Source organism: Rousettus aegyptiacus, unplaced genomic scaffold, assembly GCF_014176215.1.
Source record: "Rousettus aegyptiacus isolate mRouAeg1 unplaced genomic scaffold, mRouAeg1.p scaffold_m13_p_1, whole genome shotgun sequence".
NCBI classification, from domain to species: Eukaryota; Metazoa; Chordata; class Mammalia; order Chiroptera; family Pteropodidae; genus Rousettus; species Rousettus aegyptiacus.
This window is the reverse complement of record NW_023416284.1, coordinates 142,061,500-142,081,505: the sequence shown is the minus strand read 5'-3', so window position 1 is coordinate 142,081,505 and position 20,006 is coordinate 142,061,500. Positions and strand designations below refer to the sequence as shown.

Sequence of the window (20,006 nt, the reverse complement as noted above, 5' to 3'; positions counted from 1 at the left end):
AGGATGAGGAAACAAATTAGCAAAGGAAACCGAGAGAGAGAGAACAAGAGGCAGGGAAAATGAGAGCGGGAGAGGGAGAAAAGGAGGAGGAGGGAAAAGAGGATAAGGAGAAAAGAAATATGAGACAAGAGCAAAATTTTAAAGTTGGGAAATATCAAGTGTCAGTGGGGGCTGGGCAGAAAAGAGTGCTCTCCTACATAGCTGGTAGGAGCGTAAGCCGCCACCATAATTGGTCAGTAGTTAATAAAATTAAAATGAGCATACTCAGTAATGCACAGCAAGAAACTACAGTTAATAATACTTTATTGCATATTCGAAAGTTACTAAGAGTAGATCTTGAAAGTTCTCATCACAAGAAAAAAAAATTGTAATCATGGCAATGGAAGTGAGCTACTTATTGTGATGATCATTTCACAATATATACAAATATTGAATGATTATGTTGTACACCAGAAACTCTTATGTTATATGGCAATTATACCCAATATAAAGAATAAATAAAATGAATATACTCAGAGTTTCACTTCTGGTGGAATTTAGGAATCATCACATACGTGCCCAAGAAATTGTGCACACTGCATTTGTTTGTAATATCAAAATATCAGAAACAACCTAAATAGTTAAGAGATGTGATATACTACTATACATTGTGATATACTACTAATATGATAATATTATGCAGTAGTTTAAAATAATGATTATACATACATATGTACATATACATGAAAAAAGAAATGACCTCCAAGTTATTGTCTGAAAAAGAGAGTTGACAAATATAGTTTGATGGCACACAATATACATTAGTATATGACATTATATTAATATATTACTCGTATAATAAAAAATTTATAATAAACAGAAAATGAGGATATGGAGAAAAATAGCTGTGGAAAATTATGCAGGGATTTAAAAATAAAAGAAGCATGGAAGGAAGAAGGAGAGAAGGAAGGAAAAGAAAGAGGGAGGGGAGAAAGAAGAAGAAACAAGGGGGTGTGGTGAGCAAGCCAGGCTGGAGTCATGTCTGGAAGTAAGGGTGATTAACCAGCAAGTACATAAACCTCAAGGGTTGAGGCTAGGGGAAGAGCAAGTTGATGTCAAGGGGAAGGAAAAAGGAAGATCCTGGAAGCCTCAAATTGAAGCTTTCCCAAGGTAAGAGGATTAAATGAGACCTGGTTTGGTATTCGACCTGCTCCTAGCTCTTCACCATAAGTATTTCTCACATTACAGTTGCAACCTGAGTTGTGCCAGCTGAATTGACTGTGTTTCTGTCTAGCCACTGAAGTTTAGTCAAGAGAATATCCCCAAACACCTGAAGGGATGAAGACTATGGATCTCAGACACACAGTCTTTGAAGCAGAAGTGCAGCTGGAAGTCCGAGGGAGCCCTAGACCTGTGGATTATCTGTGGGACACCATTTCATTAGAGTTTTTGTCTCATGGAGACTCTTCAGTGAAGGTCAAGGCAGGGACATGTATGTGAAGGAGTAAGAAAGAGAAACATCAGAATGCAATAGGGCAGCAATATTTAACACAAAATTCATCAAAGGGACAACACTGCATTTAGTAAAATGCTGAATATCTGAACAACATATACAAGTGATATTAGTTACAACCAATGTAACAGTTTAAAATAACACACATTTATTACCTCACAATTTTGTTGGGTTAGGAGTCTGAGCACAACCTAACTAGGTTGTCTGCTTAGGATTTCACAAACCTGAAATTAAGGTGTCCTCTGGTCTGCATTTTCATCTGGAGGCTTGACTAGGAAATAATCTATTTCCAAGGTCAGTTAGATGGTTGACGGAAATCATTTTTTTGTTTGTAGTACTGAAGGCCTTGGCTTCTTGCTGGTTGTCAGCTGGAAGCTGCTTTCAGTTATTAGAGGCTACCTACAGTTTCTTTCCAAGGGGGACTCCCCCAACATGGCCAGTTACTTCATCAAGGCAGAAAGGAAAATCTCTAGGAAGTGGTCCCCAACCTTTTTGGTACCAGAGACCAGTGATCTTTTAATAATCTAATGGCCGATGATCTGAGGTGGGGTCGAGGTGGTGGTGCTAGTGCTGGGAAGTGGCTGCAAATATAAATATAGATCAAGCTTTGCTCGCTGGCCCGCCACTCACTTCCTGCTGTGTGGCCCAGTTCCTAACCGTTCTAGGACCAGTACTGGCCCGTGGCCCTGGGGGTTGGGGACCACTGCTTTAGAGAGCACCTACTAGCAAGACAGTCTTTTGTAATGTGATATTATCACAGGAGTGACATCCATCAACTGTACTATCTTTATTATTTACAAACGCATCACAGGTCCCAACTGCACTCAAGGGGAGGGGACCCCACAAAGGGGTGAACATCAGGAGGTGGTGGGAATCATGGGGCCACCTTAGAGCCTGTCTGTCACACAAGCATATCTTTGTTGCTTCTGAGTTTCTTAATTAAAACTAACCATGAATATAATCCTTAAAAAAATTATAATTTTTTCATAATGTACATGATGAAATAAGCAGTGAAATTTGAATAAAGTATATTTAACATCAAAGCTCATGACCTCCTCACTTCCCTAGCTGTATTTCAAAGATATATGTATACGTCGTGGACTAGATCCACTTCAGACTGTATTTGCAACATTTCTGAGTAAATACTTAGGATGAAGACTAGGAGCAAGGCCCTGGGAGCAGAGTGGTTTCTAGCCACACATGCGGTGTAAGACTAGAAGTATTTTTCGACCCTCAGTTCCAGCATCAATTACAGGAGGTTATTTTTATCATTTATATTCATTACTTTTGCAGTTATTCTGGGGACCAAAAGAGACATTGATTACTTAGTACATATTTGTTCCCGGCATCATTGTCACCAACATGGTTATGCAAAATGAAAGTAAAGGTGTTGAGAAAAGGGAGGGGATGGAAATGTTTGAGTAAGTTGTGTGCTTCACTGGCCCCTCACCCACTACTGTATGGCTTCATCCCTAAAACAAAACAAAACTTCACTAATTTCATAGGAGGAAAAATGCGTCTGACGTTTGCCTTAAATTGCATACAATTGGCTTATTACTGATTGGAACTTCTTTTGATCATTTGTATTTTGTTTTCCTTGTATAATGGTCTATGCTCATTTTTGAGATGTTCATTGATTTGAATCAAGATAGCCTTTCTCAGTCCTATACGCCCCAATAGTCCCATCTCCTTGGTCATATATATCATTTCGTTTATAGGGGGTGGAGGTGGGAGTGGGGGGTGGAAGCGAGATATACCGTTGTTTTTCATTCCGGTAGTCATCCCCATAGCTCTCTGTCTAGTACAATACCGAATACCTGGTTTATTTTATAACCATGATGCGTGTGCTTTTTGGGAAACCTGTCTTTGCAAACTTTGTCCGCAGCGGCCGCTAGGTTTATCAACAGTCCTGCGACCCAGTGGCCACGCCGCCTGCTCCCTAGAGGTTGGGACTGGGGCTGCCTGGCCCCGAGCTGCGGCCGCCGCTCCCGCCCTACCCGTTGCGCCCCGGGACGCGCGTCCGTGCCTGGCCCCCGCCCGCGCCACTGCGCCGCTCGGGGTGGCTACGGGCTCGGTGCGTCCCGGCGCGGGGCGGACGCCGGCCGAGGGGGCTGTGAGAAGAGCGCGAGCCGGGCGCGGGGGCTTCCGCGCCGGCCAGCCGGGCCCAGCGCGCTGGGCTGGGAAACTTCTGCGGGCGCGAGGCCGGAGCGCTGTGCAGGGCCAGGGAAGGAAAGGTAAGAGGGGGACCCTGGGAGCGCCGTGGCCGCCGCCTTCCCGGAGCTGGCCGCACCGTGGCAGCTCGCGGCGCCGTGGTCAACTTCGCTGGCGCGGCTTCTGTCCTGGCCCCGCCCCAGGGTGGGGGCTGCGAGACCGCCGACCCCCGACAGCTCCTGTGTTCCACGATGCCCGCGCCGCTGCTCGGCTCCGGCCGCGCTCAGGCCACTGCGAGCCTGGGGTCCCCGCGGCGCCACTCGAAGCTCGGAGGACTGAGGGTCCGCTACTGCGGGTTTGGCGCGCGCCCGGCCCTGGGGACTGGAATCGTCCGCCCTGAAGGCAGATCCTCCCCCAGATCCCCTGTTGGTCGCACTCTTGTCCCAGGTGCCTTTGGAGCCCGAAGAAAAACGCCGGATTTTCGAGAGAAGAAAGCTGGTCCAAGGGGTCCTGAGAGCCTTAAGTTTCACCTTGGGGAAGTCGTGCAGCGACTGGGAGTTTCCTGTCTTTCGTCGTCTGCAATGGGCCTGACCAGGGTTGGGGGCACCGATCTGGGGCACTAGAAAGCTGCCTCATCAAAGGTCACGCCGACCTGTTTTCTCTATCTGGGGATTCCCCTGCCACCCTCCTCTCCCCGCCCCCCCCCCCAAAAAAGGAAAGAGAAAGAGAAAAAGAAATTTGAAAATTAAGAAATTACTTCTTTACCAGGGTCGATTACAGAGATATAATACATATTGAGGGTCTGTATTTGGGAAAAGATTAAAGGCACAGAATCAAAATGCAGTAATAAGGTTATGGCAAAAAAAAAAAATTATTTGTTTTGCAAGAAGTGAAAATTTTCTGTATGTAAATAATAAATGGAAATGTAGAATTAGAAGGCCACTTTTGAGCATAATTTGATTGAGTAAACTTTTAGAATGCAACAATCTTCCTTCCCGACTTTTCACTCTAACTCTGGTAGTTAGGTATTTTGAATTTGTAAGTTTACACATTGCAATTGAATTGTATGGCAACCTTAAAAAATTGTTGCTCTCGGTTCACACTAAAGTTTGGTGGCTATTTTCTTTTCTGTTATTTTTAACACTAGGGACTGTTGCATGAACATATCCCTGGTGTGCAGCAAATTGGCATTGTTCCTTGTGGCAATAGAAAAACAAACAAGAACTACATGAAACAAAATATAAACAAAACAAAAATTGGATCTTTATACATTTTTAAAATAAAGAGGTCTGGCTGATCCCGGATGCTCTTTAAGAGTCTTTCATTCCCTGAAAGACTATCTTTTTAAGAGTCTGGGATACTAATATTAATTGGAATCTAGAGTAAGATATCCATCCTTAAATTTTATATATACATATTAGGAGATAAAGTTGAGTTTCTTTAACCTCATCAGTCTCTCAAAATAGCTGAGTCATTGTGCTTCCTATGCTTCTAAATGGTGACATTCTATGCCATTAAATAAAAATGTGTCATGGGGAACCAAAATCCCATGCTTCATACCACAAGACTGACTAAATAGGGTTGACACAGTGGAGCATTGACGCCTGCTTATTTTGCAGTTGTCGCCAGGAAAGATCAGGAATGGTTATGAAGCATTTCCTGTGTTACGTGAGCATAACAACACATAAGCAACATAGCAGGCAAGAAGTTTCAAAACTGCTTTTCAAAATATCCATGATAGACATGCAAGCCTGCAAATTTCAATTAAAATCATTTTCTATAATTATGGTTATTGGTCAGCTGGGATGATGAGATATAGAGAGTAAAAAAGAATTTACCAAAGTGTGTAAAGGTATTTTAAAGGAAAAGGGAAAATGTTTCTGTAATCTAAGTGTTACAACAGGTATTTTCTAAATTAAATAAATAATCAAAGTTGCTGACTTAAAGTCCTCGTAGTAATGCTGGTTCCTCCTCCAACCCAGAATTCAGAGATTAATTCACACTGACCAAAGTAAGACCTTCTCGTTTTGTGTTCTTCAACAGATTGATATCCTCTAGTGACTCTCATATACACTCTAAATTGAAGGAGTGGGGATTTAAGTTCTAGATAAATGAGCAACTGGCTGAGCCTATGGAAGGATTGTCATCTCTCTGAGCCTCATTTTCCACTCTGAACAACACTGATATAATACGATTTATGTTGCAGAGTTGTTGTGACCCCTAAATGGGGCAGTGTATGTGCCTGGCACATAGTAAGAGCACAACTAATCGTATTTTTATCTTCGGTACAGATGTTTGTTTATTAACTAAACAAACTATAGGATGAACAATAGGTTACAGCTTTAACTTTAAATTTCAAAAGTGATGTGGCAAAACCTTGATAATTGTTGAATCTGGGTAATGGGTATATGGGGGTTTATTATATATTATTTTCCTGTTTTTGTATATGTTTAAAATTATTCATCAGGAAAAATCTTTAAGTGTGAGTTTGAAAAAAAACCATACATTAGAACCTACATTTCTAATCTTGCATTTTAAGTTTTTAATTTTTAAGATTACCCTCTATGTACTGGAAGGATAAACACAATTGTGTGTATATATATATGTATATATACATATGTATATGTATATACATATATGTGTATATATACATATACATATATACACACGCATATATATATGTATATATATGTATATATATATATATATATAGATGTTTGGTTGGGGAATAGAACTGGAGAACAATCCACATAATCTTCAACTTTTGTAGAATTTTTTTATCATAAAAAGATCCAAAAATATGACAGTGTTGATGTTCATTAATTCTAGTTGTTGGACTCATGGATTTTTATTATATTCTTTGAAATATTTGCATTTGAAAATTTTCAATTTAATATAAAATCACCTTATTGTTTTAAAAAATTATTACAAAGAATGCAAATATAGATATATACCAAAAAAGTAAAAGTAGTACCCCATCATCCAGAAATAACCATCCTTAACATTAAGTGATGATTGTTCTGTATGTCTTTCTTTCCATTTATACAAATAGAAGGGTACAGACCATTAATATGTAATGTGGTACTCCAGAGACACATATGTTTTCGGTGTGTTCATTTGTTTTTGGTCTTTGATAGAAGTTCTAAAAAAACAAGCTTGTTTGCATTTTAATTTTTAAGACTTTAGACTATCTTTTAAAATGTAGCATTTATTTAAAACTTCAGTATGCAACAACTGACTTTAAATGAGTTTTAAGTAGCTTAAGTTTATTTACATATAAGATGTACTTTTCGCTATTTAAAATAGATCTCATAATTTGAACTGGGCTTAATATTATTTAAACATTTGAATTTCATTAAAATGCAAGCTCCGTGAGGACAGGCTTTTATTGAATTATTACATATATTAACTGGTATTTTTCTGGCCATTTGAAAGTTAATGGTACAGTCAATTTTGTTATAATGCTTGTTTTGAAAATAAGCATCATTCCAGTGCAATTGAAATATTGGAATAACTTGACTATAAGATGAATTTTACTCTTGCTTACGCATGATTTACTCAGTAAAAACACCAAGGGAATGTATTAGACTGTAACCACCTGATGTGACCGTGTAGGAATGCACAAAAAGCAAACACACACACACACACACACACTTCAAACATTCACTAGCTATCTTGGTTCACCACATGTTATCCTGCAAGATTGTGTTATGCTATTCTTTTGCACTTGTGAACTTTTCTACATAAAAACACACTCATTCAATATCTCAAGGATAAGCAGCTTGATTCAAAAATAAGCAGCTTGATTCAAAAATACTAAATAGTGTATGCAAAAGGAAAGCTTAAATACTAAAGAGAAGCTTGAGATAATCAAACATTTTGAGAGGATTAAGAAAATACATGATATTTCCTCAGCAGCAGGAACAAGGGAATGAATAATCTACACTGGATCATGACAGGCAACACCACAAAAATAAAAGAAATCTCTCTGGCTGGGAAAACTTCGAGTATTGCAAAGTCAATAACGACAAAGCTGAAAAGATTGAAGAAATGAAAAGATTGTTGAGCATGTGGATTTACTACCAAACAGTGAACAATTTGTTTTACAATCAAAGAGAAAGCTCCTTTCTCTGTAGAAACGCTGTGAAAGAAATTGCCACACCCTGCAGAAGTGCTCCTTTTAGCACTAGCAGTGGCTGGTTTGGTGGTTTCAGACATTACGGACCCTGGTGTATGGTCCACCTGGTTATTTAGCCAGAAAATAAAAGAGAGAGAGAGAGAGAGAGAGAGAGAGAGAGAAGAAAATTAGCTAGAACACATGAACTTGTTAGATGTGTTTTCCACAAAGGAACATGAGAACCTTAACTAAAATAAACATAGAAAAAGTGAGTTCATTTGCTGAATATAGGTCACTTGGAGGAGAGGGAAATGAAGGTGTCTACCTTTGGCTCATATCTAGAAAAGACTGTTTAATGTATCCATGAATCCACTTCTCTTGCATCTTTCATCAAGAATCTCTGGTGAACTTACTGCATAATGTAATAGCAGCCGTTCCAAAGTAAATGGCTTCCTGCTTGTCCCCTTAGCCATTTCTAGGATATGGAAAAGTCAGAAGAACTTGAAGCAGAGCATGGATTTTCTTTAAAGCAATCTAACGACAAGCTTGAGAAAGAGAGGTTTACCGTTGTTTCTTTAAATCAAGAATTATAGGGCACTGAGTGATTCAACATAGGGCACACCTTCCTATTCCTCCGTTGCTCAAAAAATTGTCATTTCATAAGACATTTAAACTCACCAAATCTAGAACTGAAGGGAGAAAATAAGAATGTGATTGATTTGTTCCAGTAATCCGAATATTTAGATTCAAATGTACCTGAAGTAGTGTGTTATGGTGCTTAAGAGAGCAGATAAAATAAACTCTAAGCTCTTATTAGTATGGAAGGCCAAAGGTATTCAAGCATCTGCCTGCCTGGGAGTGAATCTGGGCTCTATCATTTATGTATCCTTAGGTAACCTATTTCATTTCCCTATACCTCGGTTTTCTCATCTATAAAATGAAGAAAAGAAAAACAACCTACTTCAAAAAGTTGTAAGTATTAGATGACATGGCACATAGTAAGTAGGTATCCAGTGAATGTTAGATGCTAATAGGAGTAGCGGTGATAGTAGTAACAGTAGTAAATGAGGATTAAGAAGATGGCAACTAGATATTGCATTAATTTCCCATTACTCAACTCATCTGGATTTAATGGAGTCACACAATTAGAAGAATTACAGAGCTGTTATTGGTGTTGAGTTTCTATGGCTTGTCTTTTGAGTGTTAATCTCTGGATATGTCAGAAATAACAAATATTTGCTCTATACATATGGCTCGGTTTTACTAAGAACTGACTGAGCTGAAAGTCAACCAAGGAAATGGTATTCCAAGAATTTTGGAGTTTGGTATGTGAATGACATAACTATTCTGGAAGTTGCCCATGTCTCTAAATTCTTAACAGTGTTGGGGCCACCTCGCTCCACAAATGGAAAACCTATAAAGTGGTGCTGAGGGCCACAGTGAATTTAAATGTAACTCCCAGGGCCTCGCTAGTGTCTTGTTTTTCAGATACTATTGAAGAACTATTCTAACCTAATTTTCCTGATTTAAATCTATCTGCCCCATTGACCTGTATTCCAAATTCATCGTAAATGCAGATTATTAGATTATTGAAAATCCTTATGTATAGTGAGCACTCATAATTGTGCATGTATATTAGTTTTCTATTGCTTCATAACAAATTATCACAGACTTAGTTGCTTAAAAACAACTCAAATGATCTCAACAGCTTTTGTAGGTCAGCAGTCTAGGTGTGATTGAAGTGGAACCTCTGCTCAGGGCCTCACAAGCCTGCAGTGCAGCTATCAGCCACGCTGCATTCCTGATTTAGAGTCCGCGGACCTCTCCCAAGCTCTTCAGGTGGTTGGCAGAATTCAGCTCCTTGAGATTATAGGCCTGAGGTCCCCAGTAACTTGGTAAATGTTGGTTGGGGGTTTCTTTTAGCTAGCTCACAGAGACTGTCTACAGGTCCCTGCCTTGTGGCCCCACTGGCAGTTCACAATGGTATTTGCTTTCTTCCAGGTCAGTGGGAACATGTCTCTAACTTCCAATCCCTCTCCAATCCTACGATGGATTCTCATATAACCATGTAATCATAGGAGTGACTATTTCAGCACCATTTGCCATATAATGTTGCATCCCTCTCATCTCATACTCAAGGGGAAGAGATTATAGGGCATGTGCATTAGCTGGGCAGCAATCTTAGGGTCCTCTTAGAATTCTGCCTACCACAGTATATGATAAAGTCAAAAATCGAACATGGCTGAAGATAATCAAATAGGACTTTAGTTGAGACATGGGACTCAGAGAAGTCCAGCACAGCTTGTGGGGATGTTCTCTAATTTCTTTGTCTCAAGACAAGCCAAGCTCTTATTGTTATGGAAGATCAAATCATAATACAGCCTAGGGGCCTAGTAGAGCATGAAGAGACTCATGTGTTAACAGTGGTCCCCAACCTTTTTGGCCCCTATGAGAATCTAATGCCTGATGATTTGAGGTGGAGCTGAGGCAGTGATGCTAGTGCTAGGGAGTGGTTGTAAATACAGATGAAGCTTCACTCACTGGCCCGCTGCTCAGTTCCTGCTGTGCAGCCTGATTCCTAATAGGCCACAGACCAGCACCAGTCCGTGGCCCAGGGTTTGGGCACACCTGCATTAGGTGAAAACAAAGGCTGGTGTGGACCCTCTGGAATCCAGAAGGCCACAATCCAATCTGCAGTCCAAAATTTATGATACCATCTGTCCAGCCTTTCCAGTGTATTCCATGAGATATCATCAGGAGGTAAAATAAGAAAATAAAACCATGTAATATAATTACTTGGGAAAGTGGAATTCTCCTAAGGCAAAAGGAAAAAGTGGAGCCTTCCTTGGTAGGATAAAGGCCAAGAGCTTCAGTGGGTTGGCCATCTATGTAGGCGGAAACCAGATGGTGACATCTATGCCTTGGATAACATCTGACTGACTGTAACAAATTGTAGCCAATATCATTTACATTTCCATCAACTCTCTGTTCTTAATCTTAGATAATTCTTCCATATTTATACACTTATACATTATACATATGCACTATTTGCACAGCGTCATGCCAAGTCTTTTCATTTCCTCTGTTACTTGAAAGATTCTAGACCAGCACTGTCCAAAAAAGTATAACTCAAACCACATATGCAATTTTAAATTTTCTAGTAGGAACATTAAATAATAAGAAGAAATGAGCAAAATTTACTTTAATAATGTTTCCTTTAGCCCAGTACTTCCAAAATTGTCATTTTACCACATGATCAATATAAAAATATTAACGACATTCTTTATCATTATACTAAGTCTTCAAAATCCATTGTGTGTAACATTCTCAGTTCAGACCAGCCGCATTTCAGGGGCTCAAGGCTTCGGTACTGGACAACACAACTCTAGAGTTGTCTCAAAGGCCTCTGATCATGGGCATTTAACTTTGACTCTCATTTCTCTCATAATCTTACCAACCTCAGTCTTTATTCAACGTTGTCTTGTGTGATAGTAACTGTTAAATATCCTTCCATCTGCCTCTTATCTTCTGTGAATTCTGTTGCTAGACCAAGGGCATCAGATTAGATATGGCTAAAGCAAGTTCCCCTTTCTTTTGATTTCTTACTGAACTTTGAGATGGCCTACAGTTCTAAAAAGTTTTTAACTCTTCTTTGTTCCTCCATCTCAATAGAGACACTTCTTCCTTTTACGTCCTCCTCATAGTCGTATATATATATATATATATATATATATATATATATATATATAAAATATATGATTATATATATATATATATAATCAGAAGATTGTTGGTGGCTTCCAATGACTGGCTTCTTGGCCATCGAAAAGCGAAGACTCAATGCTCAGCCAGTTATGGTTCTGTACCTACCAATAGTAGGAGATCAGGACGCAAGGTAGGGAAGAATAACAGAGATTGCCCTTGCAAGAATGAGTAAACTTAGAATTTATAACAAAGATGGATAGCAGCCCAAAATGACTATTTGTATTTCTGTCTTGAGTTGTAATCCTCTGGGGAAAAGAAAGATTTTTTTTTTTTAAATTATATTCTCCGAATGGCCCAGCTTTGTAACATACAAGCAACAAGCACAGCTATGCTACTTCTATATTATTTAAGAATTTGCCAAGAATTTTTAGTGTATATGATCTCATTTGAATCTTCTAGCACCCTTTAAAGTGGACAGAATAGGTGATATTACCTCCGCTTCACTGATAAATAAATATTCCTGAGTCGCTGTAAGTAGCCAGGAGGAGAATAAAGCCCACATTTTCTAAAACCTGGTACTGTGGAAGCAGAATAAAGTGGTTTAGACTGTGAGCTTCAGAGTCAGGCAGATCTGGATGGAATTGGCAATGTGACCTTGAACAATTTCTTTCTTTCTCTGAGTTTCAATTTTCTCATCTGTAAGATGGAGATAATAGTACCTAACTCACAGAGTTGTTGTGAAGATTAAATGAGGTAACTTTTTAAATATGTGGCACATAGTCACTGAGTAAGTGTACCTCCTTGAGGATAAGTAGAGAAAGCCAGCTTTAAGTAAATGATTATTTTTTGGATATGGAACACATACCGAAGTTCAGATCTGATTCCAATTAATGAGCACAATATTGATGGAATTTTGATCTTCCAGGTTGCTTAGCAACCAAAACTAATTCAATAGCACAAGTTATCAGAGTTGTTTTTAATCAGATTAGGAATTCAGCAGCTCTTAAGGAGCTCAAGTTTGTAAGAAAACAAAAGGATTCCCCTATGCATTTGGAGTTGTGCCAGACATTTTAAAGGAATGATGTCCTAACTCCTTAGTGTCTTTGTACTGAACTATCCTGGGTATGGGGATCTTCCCCATTTCTGTTCCCCAAGGTGACAGAGATGTTAGATCATCCATTAAATTGGATTGAGACAGGGAATGGAGAAGGCAGAGTGCATATATCTCTACACCAATATATTCAGTCAACATTCATTGAGTGCCAGGGGTCAGAAATACAAAAACATTTGTCTTTGTCCCTTAAGAATTTCAGAATCTAGGAGAGGAACTTAGTCGATGTCGAATAATAATAAAGCAAATTATTGCATGCATGGCTTTCTATGCATATGTCCTTGGCTGTAGTCTAAGCATTACAGATTGAGAAGTACAAGCGGATATAGCAGGCCTTACATATCCACTGTTAGGATTATTATTTTCCTGGCGAACTATTCCACTTTGGTCTCCCAATATGTTAATGTCAGATTCACGGCCTTGAAAGGTGGCACTGACTGCTGGTGAGGCATGAAGCTGAACTGAGGGGACTTCAGCTTCCACCCACTATGTTGACTTACTGCCTCTTTCACCTGAAGCAGGAGACTTCACCAATCTTGTGTGCCGCTTTTTTCATTTGTAAGCTGGGCATGATTTAGATTCTGCCTCCCTTGTGGCAATAAGTATGATGCAATGAAATAATAATTGTACAAGTTCTGAACAGATCAATGCAATTTCTGAACTAATCTTCATCAGTTTGCCACCAAGTTTATATCACATTTCATTGATCATTCTTGTATCTTCCTTTACATTTTCTTATTCCTTTATAACTACTCAGCATCTTACAGTTTAAAGAGAAAAGTAGGGGTCAGGGGTAATTGGAATTATTGTTTATTTGCACTTAAGTTTGTCTCCATCATTTGCATCTCTCTGTGCTAACTTCTTTTGCAGGGAAGATTGATTTTGTTGCTTAAGGTATCCTTTGTGCCACTTTGACATTCCAGTGTTTATTTACCCAAAAACATGACTAAAGGGCTATAAGCCTTTAATGCAGGCAGCTGGTTGATGATTCATGTTCAACATTCATATAGCACTGCTGGCACATACCAAAGGAACATTCATGCTCATCACCTGCCCCTGTCAGTTCTTCCTTTTCCACTAACAAAATGCATCTGTTTTGGTGACTGACTAAAAACACACCAAGTGGAGAAAAGCAGGGTGTGGAGTAATGTAATCAGGGCAGTGATACAGTATCAAGGATAGAAGATGGTTTAGTAGCAGCTCATGGAAACAGAAACAGACTAGAAAGGACCAGAAGCACAGTTCCTCTTATAATCATAACGGGTCTCATTCCTGGAATGTAGGTGGCCCAGTGTATCTTCCAAGTCAAGATTTAAAAGGGACAAGAGTCCCATAAGCTCACTTCTGAATTCCCACAAACGTTTTACGTGGCCTTTCCCCATTAGCATCATTTTAATATTTTTTTCGAGGATTATAAATTTTTAAGGAAGTTCAAAGTTCAGAGCTCCTCTAGCAGTGCTTTTTAATATTGGCTTTAGTAGCCACGTTTGGTACCCTGAGGAAGGGATTCATTGAAAATGCCCTAGTTTTAAAAGTTAAAACAGTGGGGAGATTGACATTTACGGTCTGGTATTTCACAGTTCTCACTACTCATTTAAAAATTTTTTTCTTTGTTATGAATATCCAGTAGTATATAATTTTGTGTTTTGTTTAAAAGAGGAGAAATTAAACACATTTAGTGTGCCAGTTTGCCTTGAATCTCATCATCTCAGAGTGTTGGGGGGGTGATAATTAGAGAGATGCAGGATGTTTGAAATGTATTTGAAAGCAAGTTGAATAACACTAACAATATTGCTGTAAGTTCTGAGTCTGCATGATTCTTTTTTCTTTTTTTGAGTGATTCACTAGGTAGCATTCTAAAAGTAATTATTTGCTAAGAAAACAATCCTTATCCAAGGTGAAAAACCAGAAACTTCAACAAAGCAGCTCCTTCATTTCCATTTCTAGTTCCGCTGGTGATTACACTGTTCCTTTTTTTAACTTCAGCTAAGTCATTTTCACCTCTGTGTGTATTTTTTTCTATGAAACAAAATCTGCGATACCTGATAGTTTATTAACAGGTGTTCTGGAAGTAATCTCTCAAAAATAACACTATACAAGTTCAAAGGTTTTGAACATTGCTATGATTTTTAAAAATCAATCTAATGAATGCTTCACATTGAAACCATTTATTAAGAAACCGGGTGGTAAATGATACATACCCTACGGCTTTGTCATCACGGTTAAATCTCTCCTGACTCAGATCACATATTAGCATTTTTACCATCTGGCTGAAAGGGTAGGGAATATATGTGCAGAGGAACAAGTCGGTAACATTTTTGACCATCTGGTAAATAAATATGCAAGTAGCAGGAATTTTAATATTTATTTAGTTATGTGCATGCAACCTTTAACCTGAAATAGCCTCTAATATAGTAAAGTAGAACTGAATTTATATTTCTCAAATAATTTTGATCAAAGGCATTAAACATTTTTACAGTCTACTACATGCTCTTAAAATTTAACTCCTAATTATGTGTTCCTTATGTTTATTTATTTACTTAGCCTCCTTTAAGTGCTTAAATTAAAACATCTTTCAGGAGAGGCCACATGATGGGATCCAGCGTACAGGCTCAAAAGTTGAAGTTCTGTTCTGCCACTAACCACTGTGTGGCCTGGGATAAATTACTTGGCCTCTCTGAGCCTCACGTTCTTCATCTGTAAAGAGTCAAACCATATCTCTCAAAAGGTGGTCCATGGAAGGCCATGAATTGACACATCGCAATAATGTGGGGAGCTTGTTCAAAATAGCAATACATAGCCCCACCCCCTCCTTGTCTGACTCAGTATGTCTTGGAAACAATCTACGAATCTACATTTTTAGTTACTGTCCCATGTGATCTGAGGTGCTTGAACTACTGTTATAGAGACTAGCTGATTATAGCACTTGGCTACTTTGAAAACTATGTAGTTAGATAATCCTAACAAATTCTAAAATTTCTATAAGTAATTTAATATTATTAATAAGGATAACTCTAAAACTATACTTTTCATATCCTAGAAATTTAACACTTGACAGCATTGGCACTTAAAATTATCTAACTTCATGGAAAATAGATGGTAAACTTGAATAAATAATGTTGGTGATTCATTAAATATTTTCTCAGTTCTTCTTGTTTAATTAGATCCTTTTTTTTTTCTTGCACAGGAAACTACAAAATATTTGTGGCCTAGATCTAAATCAGGAGCCCAGATGAACTTAGAAGATAGCATGGGATTCTTAGTTTTTCAAGATCCATACACAACAAATCTTTAATCACTACAACTCCAGGCTTTCTCTGATTTTGTGAAGACTTAGCAAAACTCTGATGATGGAAAAGCAAAGGACTTAATTACTTGCTTCGATATCATCTAATGTCAACAGAAAAGTGAACTAGAGAGTAGTACAGCCATGGAAAGAAATTCAAGTTTATGGAAGAACCTAATAGATGAACACCCAGTCTGCACAAGCTGGAAGCATGAGGCCGAAGGAGCCATTTATCATCTTGCCAGTATTTTATTTGTAGTAGGTTTTATGGGTGGCAGTGGATTCTTCGGACTCCTTTATGTCTTCGGTTTGCTGGGGTTGGGTTTTCTCTGCTCTGCTGTCTGGGCTTGGGTCGATGTCTGTGCAGCCGACATATTTTCCTGGAATTTTATACTGTTTGTTATCTGCTTCATGCAGTTTGTTCATATTGCATATCAAGTACGCAGCATAACCTTTGCTCGAGAATTTCAGCTGTTGTACAGCTCCCTTTTCCAGCCTCTGGGGACCTCTTTGCCTGTCTTCAGAACAATTGCTCTGAGCTCTGAAGTGGTTACTTTGGAAAAGGAACACTGTTATGCCATGCAGGGGAAAACCTCCATTGATAAACTCTCTCTGCTTGTTTCAGGAAGGTTTGTACTCTTGGTGCTTGCATGTCTTTCTTCTATAATAGCCATTAGCTTGTCTTTTTTCTGCTACGTTTTTTTTTTTTTATATCAGCATAGCACAGTCCTGGGTGGCATTTAACACCCTGAGGCATGGGAAAGCCCTGGGCACGTGACTCATAAGCGTAAGTATTTAGAGTACATGCTATTATTTACCTGAAGCAGGAAATAATCCAGGCCGTAATAGTTCTTCTTAGAAATCAAATGTATGAACTGGTTTATCTGGATATGCTATGTGTTTTAAAGCTAATTACTGAAAGTCAAGAAGATGATGATGCCAGTTTGAATTAATACAATACTTATGTTGGTATGCAAAGTATTTTAAATAGACTCACATAGGGCATTTTTTAAATAAAGAACACTAAATTTTATAATGATTAATTTTTTAGTAATTTCTAGTAATTGACCATTTGCTAGAAGTGGGATGGGTGTACCTCATTTTATATATATATATATATAGTTGACCCTTGAGCTACACAGGAGTGGGGGTGATGACCTGCACACAGTCAAAAATCCACATATAACTTTTGGCTCCCCGGAAACTTTACTAAGAGCCTACTGTTGACCAGAAGCCTGACCAATCACTTAAACAGTCAATTACCACATGTTTTGCATTTTATATGTATTATATACCATATTCTTACAAAACAAGAAAAAAATGCTATTAAGAAAACCACAAGAAAGAGAAAATGTATTTACAATATTTATTGAAAAAAATCTGCATGTAAGTGAACCCACGCAGTTCAAACCTATGTTGTTCAAGGGTCGACTGTTGAAAACAAAGTTTAGGGAAAGAAAACAATAATGTGATTATGTTTTTAAAAAGGCTAAAAATTTAATTTGCAGAGGTATTTACAGTGGTACTTTATGTTCTTCAGTGTTCTACTTAATTTAAAATCTGACTGATTGCACTGAAACTTTTTATTGAAGTGTAATATACACACATAAATGAGCACATATCATAAGTATACAGCTTGATGAATTTTCTGGAATTTTGCCCAGTATTCCAGAATCTTAACTGTGTGAGGAACATCAGTAAATGAGTCTTACAGGAGATCTGTCACTTATCATAATGTATAAATTTAATATTTTCCCCTTCGAAGTTTAACAGCTGAAAAGGTCATCAGAGGGCTGAACTACTGCTCCCTCCCCTCACCCTTAATTAGGTGCTGGCTTTCTCCTTCCCTCATAAATGTTGTTATTTGTGTTTGGATAGGATCAGAGTGACAGTTGATGGCGAATTTCTGCATTACATTTTCCCCTTCCAGTTCCTGGATTCTCCTGAATGGGACTCACTGAGACCCACAGAGGAAGGCATTTTCCAGGTAAGGGGTAACTAGGCACACAAGGAACACTGCTTCTTCCAAACAGTTAAACAATGTTTATTTAAAAACAGGCAAACAAACAAAATAGAGGTTGACAGGAATAATTTATATTTAACTTTGGAATGTACTTTGTAGCGTGCATGACGTCGCAAAGCCATTTAATTCTTTTAACCTAAAAGAACAGAAGGGAAATTCACTTAAAATCGGGGCACAAAAAATGCGGCCGATTAATCTCACTTTCTAGGTACAGCAACAAGGAAAAGAATGGGCATTATATATGACAGAAAGGAGTCTATGAGAAATATTCTTAAATTTTCCTTCGTTTAATTAACCGTATATATGGGAATTAAAATATAATTAATTAAGACTTGACAGTAAACTAAACACTGCTACTGTGACAATTTAGAAGAGCAACAAGAACAAAAGAAAATCAGCCCTTATTTCAAAATAAGTGATTTTTAAAATTTAAAATGCTGATGGATTACAGTTGTGGTCTAGTAACAAGATGCTAAACTTACTGTCACTACTCTGCTGCCACATCTGGTAGTTTTGAAAGATAATCATTTCGATAAGCTCTATCTATTATGGTATACTGTTTTCCTACATGTAATGTATGTGTGTGTGTACATATGTAAATTTATATACATGTGAACAATAGGTAAATAAATTCTATTTTGTACTATGAAACTAGATTAAGGTTAAATGACCACAGTGTTAAGGACTGACTTGGAAATACTTCTCTAACATTAGTCGACGTTATTATTTTTCAGTATCAAATAGCTCTCACTTCAATAAAATGCAAAATATAGATATATAAACTTAAGGAAACAGATAAATTGGAAAAGGAAACAATGTTGTGATTATTCATGTTATAAATTATATATAGTAATAAATTTTGTAGTTTTCTATTTTTACAATATATTTTGGGTCAGTGGATTTTTTTAACCTGAAAAAAGCAGAAAGGAAATTCATTTAAAATTGGGGCACAAAAAATGTGGCAGAACTTTTCTTGCTTCCTAATCTTTGTTAGTATGTTGTCTTATTTTTTTTAGGTAACCCTCACCGCAGAAACTGATTGTAGATATGTGTCTTGGAGAAGAAAGAAATTATATTTGCTCTTCGCTCAGCATCGTTACATCTCCCGCCTGTTTTCAGTTTTAATTGGCAGTGACATTGCAGATAAACTCTATGCCTTGAATGACAGGGTACATATAGGAAAAAGATACCACTACGATATCCGGTTACCCAACTTCTACCAACTTTCAAGTCCAGAAATGCCCAGATCACCCCTGATAGAACATTTTCGGAATTCCAGACAATATTGTGACAAATGACATCAAAGCCTGAAGTTTTATACTTATAAAAAAGACTCTCTTCATCATTCCCCAAATGAAATAGGAAAACAGAGAAAATTGAGCTCACCGATATTTTTGTAAATCCAAGTCAGAGGCAAGATGCCATTGCCAGCTGTTTTATTCATCTCAACTTCTGCATTGTGAATAAATTTTACCAATTTTTCTGTATTTCTTATTAGAATAAAGGGGGGGGGGAATAACTATTAGCAGTTTGTTCTTTTCTGCATCAGAACTGGGAGAATGAAACCTTGCATTCTCAAGTATTTCCTTAGATTTATTCAAATCTTTCGTCTTGCCCTATCGAGTTAGGCGTTGCTTCTCTAGAAGCAGCCAGTAAGTGCTCTCAGCAGGAGAGTGGATTGCTACTATCCACATCAGTGTTCCCAGCATTCGCTTTTTGCTACAACCTCTCATGAAAGCCAGATGTACTATTATGGTGGGAAGCAATTATTTATTTTAAATGCGAAGTTATTTAATCTGACTATAAAGTAGAATAAATGCGAGAGACGATAACATGCCATTCTTGACTATTCTGTTGCTACACATAATTCATCAGCTTAATCTTTACGATAACATATTTGAAAAGAGGTGTCGCATGGGAAACAAAGCTGCATCATAATTACTGAGTAAAAAAGAATACCTATGAACAAATAGTAAAAATGTTGCACAGCATTTTAACTTCACATGTTCAGCTGAAAAGGCAAGGTGAGTGGTCTGACTGGACAGTGAGGGACTCATAACAAATGCACCAGCCACCACACAAATACAGATGTCTTCCTTACAGACAGTCCTTCAGTTTAGT

The 20,006-nt window shown here is 38.0% G+C and overlaps 1 protein-coding gene across 1 annotated transcript; it reads left to right on the top strand.

The window, feature by feature from the left end:
• The first annotated feature begins 3,205 nt into the window (after nt 1–3,205).
• On the top strand, nt 3,206–19,717 carry POPDC3 (popeye domain containing 3). The gene is made up of 4 exons (XM_016126185.2): nt 3,206–3,726; nt 15,764–16,491; nt 17,741–17,849; nt 18,902–19,717. The coding sequence occupies exons 2-4, from the start codon at nt 16,007–16,009 to the stop codon at nt 19,181–19,183; spliced, it is 876 nt and encodes a 291-aa protein (XP_015981671.1). The 5' UTR covers nt 3,206–3,726; nt 15,764–16,006; the 3' UTR covers nt 19,184–19,717.
• The last annotated feature ends 289 nt before the right edge of the window (nt 19,718–20,006 follow it).